Source organism: Orycteropus afer, unplaced genomic scaffold (genome assembly GCF_000298275.1).
Source record: "Orycteropus afer afer isolate SDZICR_OR568_19922 unplaced genomic scaffold, OryAfe1.0 scaffold00290, whole genome shotgun sequence".
Classification (NCBI taxonomy): domain Eukaryota; kingdom Metazoa; phylum Chordata; class Mammalia; order Tubulidentata; family Orycteropodidae; genus Orycteropus; species Orycteropus afer.
Window position 1 is genome coordinate 2744711 of NW_006921877.1, and position 8263 is coordinate 2752973.

Sequence of the window (8263 nt, forward strand, 5' to 3'; positions counted from 1 at the left end):
CACCACAACTCACAGGTGACACTTGGGATTAGATGTTGAAAGCTCTGCTGCTGCTGGTGGACATCTTCCTTGTAACCACAGGAACAGGTAAATGTACATAGATGTATATTTTTTTCCATGAACATGCTAACATATATTGCTATCAATAAAGATATTTTGAATTGACCCATGAAGTAATGGCTGGGTGAGAATTAGACAATAGTAGATTATGGATGAACTGTGTTAAAAGGAAAAAGACAGGTGTTCCTAAGAAACTATGGAGAGAGGTGGGATTTCAAAAGCTTAACGCAAATCTCTTCATAACTAAACTTTTCCCATCTGAAAATTGGTATCTCTAAGTAAGAATGAATTATCAAACTGCTGAGGGATTAAAGAATGAACTTGTACTGCTCTTACTTTGCTGAGTTTGTTCTATTGATCTCCTCCTACATTGGGAGCTCTTCTTGATACCTTACTATACCTACATAGTCCCCAAAACTGTAGGGAGAAGGTTTGAGGTAGCTTATTTTAAATGAAACTGAAATGAAAGTTCACTTCCTCATTGATACCTCATGTGACAAGTTCCAATTTCTATTTAAAGTCACTGTAACAGAAGTCTCCTCGCTGCCTTTGAAATCTTTGGAGCAAACCCACCAATTCAAGGACTCTTACTATGGGAGCAGCTGCTGGTTTTAGCCTGTATGTAGTGCCTGTTCTTTTTTTCTCGTTCCTTCTTTAAACACTCCTCCTTTAAGTTTTTAGCTTGCTCTGCCTGCCGGGTTTACAATGTTTTGTTTCAGGAAGTAAATTAAGTAATCATGTCGCCCGATTTGCTGCTTCTCTTTTTCACTATAAAGAATCTGGTTTTTTAAAAGTTAATGTCTGCTTGAACATCTAAGCCTTAAATTGAAGCATAGCTTTCTTTGGAATATAATCTGAAGGTTCAGAGTGTTAAAATTCTAGCTATTTTGAATTAAAAAGAAATGTTCAAGGAAGTAAAATGTAGTTTGAGGGACCTAATCACTGAACTTTTGTTGAAAGTCCTTTTGAATTAAATACAGAAGTGGTGTTCTGAAGAGTAGTTAATTGCTTCCAGAGAAATATATAGTTTGATGCTAGAAAAAAAGTTTAAAAAGCAAAATGACCCATGGGCATGAGAGAAGTACATAGAAGTTGTCTTTTAACTACCTTTAAGGGTCATAAATGTTTAAATAGACCAGTTGAGAAGAACTCATGTATTCAAAAATTCTGAAGACAAATCCAATTTTTCAGGGGTTTGTCTTCTCCTTAAGGGTGATTTTTTGAAAGGAAGAAAGAGAATTTCCATTAATTAGAGTTGTTGGAAAATCCCAGAAAACCCTGTCTGTCTTCCTCCCAGTTATAAATTTAGTTTACTAGATACTGGAACCCACCAGCCACTCCTCAGAAGGAAGATTGGGCAATCTGCTTCTGTAGTGATACTGCCTCGGAAACCCAAGGAGGGGTCGCTATTAGTCGGGTCTGACTCGAAGGCACATAACAACAACAGATATTGGGAAATTTCTGAAAACAACTTTTTAAAGTGCTACTGAATAATGGAAATGCTAGTTCACATGTAAACATGAAGTTATATGTAGCTATAGATCCCAGAAAGTTTTCTATATAATTCTGATTTGATACATTTTTATTACTATATATATATATAATATATAGTCACTATATATATATATATATATGTTGTTGTTATGTGCCGTCACTATATATATATAGTATATATATACACACTATATATATTGGGACTATATATATATATAGTCACTAAACACGCTGCTAGTAACCACTCTTCCTATGTTATCTTTCCTTCAACAGAATGAAATGGTTGGTATGGACGTTCCTGGTGTGCTCATCTGCAATGGCACAACTGCACAATGATCCCACCCTGGATAACCACTGGGAGCTCTGGAAGAAAACGTATGGCAAACAATACAAGGAAGAGGTAGATGAGATTGACCCTCAAGTGATATGTTTCTGTACCTTATGCTTTCTCTTTGTCCAAATTGTATTCTTATAAGCTGTGTTTTAATCAATATTATTCACTCATATTGTCCTTGGTACTAGAGATCTAGCAGGAAGCAAAATGAAGTTCCTATTCTCATGCAGCTTACATTTACTGAGAGAAACAAGTAAATAAACAAGCGAAGACGTAGTATGCTAGATGGTAGTAAGTGCAGAAGAGAAAAGTAAAGCAAGGAATGGGAGACAGAAATAGCCCTAGGTGATGACAGTAAGAGGTCAGGAGTGGTTTTTCCATATATATGATAGAATGGTCAGAAAAGGCTTTACAAGTAAGATGACAGTTGAGCAGAGAACTGATGGAAGCCGGGGAGCAAGCAAAGTGGATAACTGGGGGCAAAAGTCTCAGGTCAAAGGAAACTGAGTACAAGACTCTGAGGAAGGAGCACATTTGGCACGTTTGAGGAACACAAAGGCTGTCTTAGGCTAGGTTCTCAAGAGAAGCAAAACCAGTGAAGCTTATAAATATATATATATATAGAGAGAGAGAGAGAGAAAATTTATCTCAAGTAAATGACTTACACAGTTGTAAAGGCTGGCAAGTCTCAAGTTCATGGGTCACATGTTAAGATCAAGGCTTCTCCTGACTCATGCAGCTACAGGGGCTGACAAACCCATGATCAACAGGCAGTATAGGAGGCTGTAGGCTTTGGGGGCTGATGAATCCAAGATCAGCAGGTAAGGTGACAGGCTGTTGGCATACAGGCTGTGAAGGCAACAATCCCAAGATTGGCAGGCAATATGGCAGGCCACTGGTTCAAGTCTAGGAAGCAGAGATCATGATAAGCTAGATGCAGGATTAAGATCCAGCAGAAAGCCAGAGAATTTACCCAGGACGTGTATATAAATACTGAAAGCAGGTCACATCCCCTGAGGAAACTCCCTTTCAACTGATTGGCTACTCACAGCACATCTCATCATGGAGGGGATTACATTACATTAGATCTCATCATGGCAGATGACTATTTAAACCACTTAGAATCACGGTCCAGCCAAGTTGACATATCTTAACTATCACAAAGGCCTTATCACAGTCCCTGATACATAGAAAGGCTACCAAGTATTGTTTCTTGCCTCTCATTTCCCATTGTGTCCTTTTACATACTTTAAACCATACTTAGTGACAACAGATGAACAGATAAACAAAATGTGATGCATACATACAATGGAATACTACTCAGCCACTAGGAGAAATGAAATCTTAATACATGCTAAAATATGGATAAAGCTGGAAGACATTATGCTGAATGAAATAAGTCAATCACAAAGGGACAAATAATGTATGACCTCACCTATATAAAAAGACAAGAAAATACAAAGGTATAGAGAATAAAGTTTATTAGTGGTTACCAGAAGCAGAAGGGGGGGCGCAGATTTATCAGTGATGGAAACAGAGTATTGATTGGGGGGGGTGTCATGCCACTGATTATTGTAATTGCTGTCAATAAACTGCACAACTACATAAAGAAAAAAGGTGTACTTAGTAACTAATTTTAAAACTTTAAACTTATTCTTCTAATAAGTAAGCCCTATAACTCTGAGTTTATAAGAGATAGCATTATGTATTAATTAATTTTATGTATTACTTGGGAGCTCTGATGGCATAGTGCCTAAGGCATTTGACTGCTAACCAGAAGGCTGGTGGTTCAAACCCACCAGCCACTCCTCGGAAGGAAAATTGGGCAATCTACTTCCGTAGAGAGACCACCTCAGAAACCTAAGGAGGGGTCGCTGTGAGTTGGATTCTATTCGACGGTAGTGAGTTTGGTGGGTTTTTTGGGTATGTATTATTTTGTATAAAAATAACACTCAGTAGGACATGCACTCTGAGTTGTTCTCTTAGTGGAGATGAATTTCACACTTAACAACTCCCATTTAGGACAGGCCCCCAATTTCAAGGTTGACAAGAGTTTGATGTGCAGTCAGTACCACTATTTAGCTATGAAGTCTATCACTTTTTTAAATGATGCCAACCCCTCAGGAGGAAAAAGCATAACTTTTGATTAGTATTACTGATATCTTTGTAATTTATCTCAAAATTCACTTGTTTCTTTTATCCTTTCCTGCTCTTTTTTTAGATTTGTTTGTCTTTATTCCATTTGTTTCCCCTCTAATGGTTTGGAAAAAAGTCCTAGTAGCACAGTGGTTAAGTGCCCAACTGCTAGCCTAAAGGTCAGTAGTTCGAACCTACCAGGCACTCTGTGGGAGAAAGATGTGGCAGTCTGCTTCCATAAAGATTATGGATGGTAATAAAGATTATAGCCTTGGAATCCCTACAGGACAGTTCTATTCTGCCTTATAGGGTCACTGTGAGTTGGAATTGACTAGAGTTTGAGGGTTTTTTTTTTTTTTTTGGTAGTGATTTGGAAGTGTCTGTACATGCTTACCTCTGGGGTAACAAAGTAAAACCTTGCTCCCAGGAAGAGGAGAGCTGAAGGCAGGCTCAATATTTAAAGCCAGTGTCTGGGCTGGGGAGCTCCCATTCAGTGAACAAAACTGCTGCTCACAGCTCACTCACTAGGGTTACAACTTAACAGAAACTGTGGCTTGGGGAGGCAGAGGTGGTTGGTGTAAACCAAAACTAAACCCATTGTTGTCAAATTGATTCAGACTCACAGTGACCTTACAGGACAGAGTAGAACTTCCCCATAGGGTTTCCAAGGCTATAATCTTTACAAAAGCAAACTGCCACATCTTTCTCTCATGGAGCAGCTGGTGGGTTTAAACTACCAACCTTTCGGTTAGCAGCTGAGCACTCAACCACTGCACCATCAGGGCTCCTTGGGGGTGATATAGGGGGTGATCAATACACACGGTACCCTTTCAAACTAAAGGGTATTCATATTGCATTCTATGTATATTGTATTCTGTATAAATGAAGCCCTTGGAAGGCAAGAAAAGCAATAGAATATGAATTCACTCCAGATAAAATTAGAGTAATAGAGACAAAAAGGTCTTTAAAACAAAATATCCACACAAATGAGCAAGAAATTATGAAATGAATTAGAAATTCAATTAGAAATCTTGGAAATGAAATATACAGTTATTGAAATAAGAACTTAATAAAAGGGCTAAACTCCAGGCTGGAGTGAGTTGGATAGAATGAGCAAACTGGAAGGTGGCACTGAGACATTCACTTTGAATGCAGCACATGGAAATTTACAAACTATGAAAATGCAGGTAAGAGACATGAACGAGACTTTGAGGCTTCAGAATACACCTGATGAAAGTTTCTAAAGAAGGGAATTAGATGGAATGGTGTAGAAGTAATATTTGAAGAGATAATGGCTGAGATTTTCCAGATATGAAAACAATACTGAGGTCTCCAATCAAAAGTGCTCCCCAATAAATGACAACACTAAGAAGTACACAAGAACAAGGGGCATTCTAGTAAATGTTATACACAATTTTGCAACAATAGCAATAACAACCAAAATAACATGTGTGAGGTTACATGTTGTTGTTGTTAGGTGCCGTCGAGTCGTTTCTGACTCATAGCGACCCCATGCACAGCAGAACGAAACACCGGCTGGTCCCGTGCCAGCTCCATGATCCCTGCTATACTTGAGCCCATTGTCGCAGCCACTGTGCAATCCATCTTGTCAAAGGCCTTCCCCTCTTTCGTCGACCCTCCACCTTACCAAGCATGCCATCCTTCTCCAGGGAATGGTCCCCTCTGACAACATGACCAAAGTAGGCGAGATGAAGTCTGGCCATCCTCGCTTCCAAGGACCATCTTGGCTGCACTTCCTCCAGGACAGACCTGTTAGTTCTTTTAGCAGTCCATGGTACCTTCAGCATTCTTTGTCAGCACCACAACTCAAAAGCATCAACTCTTCTTCAGTCTTCCTTATGCATTGTCCAGCTGTCACATGCATAGGAGGCAATTGGAAATATCATGGCCTGTGTCAGGCGCACCTTAGTCCTCAAGGAGACATCCTTGCTCCTCAGCACTTGAAAGAGTTCCTTCACAGTCGACCTGCCCAGTGCTGCACATCATCTAATGTCCTGACTGCTGCAAATACATATGCATATGGGAAGGAATATGTATATACATATGCATATGCATGCGTATATTGGTGTAAAGACTCTCTAACTCTGTTAAAGGCAAGTAAAGACTTTTATTGAAGCCGAAATATCATTCAAATGGGGAATCATGGAAACCTTAACAAGTGAAGCCATGAATCCAAGGGAGAAGGCAGGAATTACACATAGTTACGTGCCATACAAGAAACTACAAAATACAATATTCTGATTGGTTTACAGTGAGTGATTGAGGTCAGTCAAAAGGAGGACAGAGCAAAGCTTTGAGTATTAACATTATTGGTTATATCAACACAACTGGGATACATTGATTGGCTAAAACACAAAATTTTAAGGTATGTGGTCATGGAAGAAGTCTCATGACCAATCACAAAACAATGCCATGATGGATATTTTCAGGAAAAGATTGATAAAAATGACCTCACCCAGGACACAAACTTTCTTGGGGAGATCTGAAGCAAAGAATTTTGATAAGGTGTCGGTTACAGATTCTTTGTTGCATAGTATCCAGATTCTATATTGCATAATATGCACATTCTTAGGCTGACCACAAAGGAAAACATTTCTTTAATGGTAGGATTGGTTCTTAAGCAATTGGGTTTGAATCTGTGTGAGAGATTATGTGGAGCCTTTAGCATTAGTTCAGCCATTTTACCTTAGGTCAGATACCTCTTGATTTTACATCCCACATCAATGTATAGATGTGTCTGTAGGCGTATGTATATACATGTTTCTGTGTATTGCATGCATATTCATATATGTAATAAAGTACATAGGGGGCACAGTTATGGATACTTACTAGACTTAACCAAATACTTTGTGGGATTGGTTTTATTGGGTTTGAAGGCTTAGGACCATAGTGTTGTGGGACAACTTTGTCATTTGACATCATTCATAAAGTTTATGATCTGCAGCTTAGTTTGGTGAGCAATGCCTGGGATCTTAAAAATTTGTGAGTGGCCATCTAAGATACAGCTATTGGTCTCTACTCATCCGGAGCAACAGAGAAAGAAAGAAAGAAAAACTCAGAGAAGAAACTAGGCTATAGGACTAATAATCCACACAAACAACAGCCTCATCTGTTCTGAGACCAGAATAACTAGATGGTCCCTGGTTCTGACCAGGGACACATAGATGGTTCCAAATAGAAAAAGAGAAAACTTAGAACCAAATTCACATTCTTAAAAAAAAGGAGGGCAGACTTACTGAACCAATAGAGACTAGAAGAACCCCCAAGACTATCTCCCTGAGATACCCTATAAACTTGGAACTGAAACCACTCCCACAACTCATCTTTCAGCTAAATAACAGATTGGCTCATAAAGTAAACAATATTACCTGTGAGTGAGTACTGTACTTCTTTAAAAAATCATCTATATGAGTCCAAATGGTCAACATTTACCCTAAAGCAAAGGAGAAAAGGTAAGTAGGGGCAGGAAAACTAAATTAATAGAATGGTACAACCAGAACAGAAATAACAAGAATGCTGACACATTGTGAAAAATGTTACCAATGTCAGTGAACAATATGTACAGAAATTGTTAAAGGAGAATCTAATTTGCTGTGTAAACTTTCACCAAAAACACAATAAAATAGTTTTTAAAAAGTACTTCCCAATTAAAAGTGATCTCTCTGATCAAAAGTACCCAGAAGAGGGTTCAAGACGTCAAAGCTGGATATGTTGAGTCCTCTGGCACAAAATTCTGGATTTCCCTGGGTCTTTCAATAGGAGCCTTGATTAAGTACATTGACAACACAGGAATCAAAAATCTGTATATTATCTCTGTGAAGGGTATAAAGAGATGTCTGAATAGTCTTCCCACTGCTGGTGTGGGTGACATGTTGATGACCATAGTCAACAAACAGAAACCACAGCCCAGAAAGAACGTATGTCTATAAATGGTACTTTAACAACAAAAGTCATACCAGAGAAAAGACAGTGTGTTCCTTTATTCTGAAGATAATGCAGGGTCATAGTAAACAATAAAGGTGAGCTGAAGGTTCTGCCATCACAGGACTGGCTGCAAAGGAGTGTGCAGACTTATGAACCAGGACTGCATCCAATGCTGGCAGCATTGCATGATTCACTGGTGTATTTGCAAAAAATATAATCCATTCTACCCAAAGCAATCTATACATTCAATGCAATCCCAATCCAGATCCCATCAACATTCTTTAGGGATATGGA

At 38.8% G+C, this 8263-nt stretch overlaps 1 protein-coding gene across 1 annotated transcript in view; it reads left to right on the plus strand.

Moving 5' to 3' along the window:
• The first annotated feature begins 652 nt into the window (after positions 1-652).
• The window catches only part of CTSS (cathepsin S), a 32292-nt gene continuing 24681 nt past the window's right edge, over positions 653-8263 (plus strand). The window contains exons 1-2 of the mRNA XM_007950931.2: positions 653-678; positions 1828-1954. Of these exons, the coding sequence (XP_007949122.1) occupies positions 653-678; positions 1828-1954 (153 nt within the window). The remainder of the gene's footprint in view (positions 679-1827; positions 1955-8263) is intronic.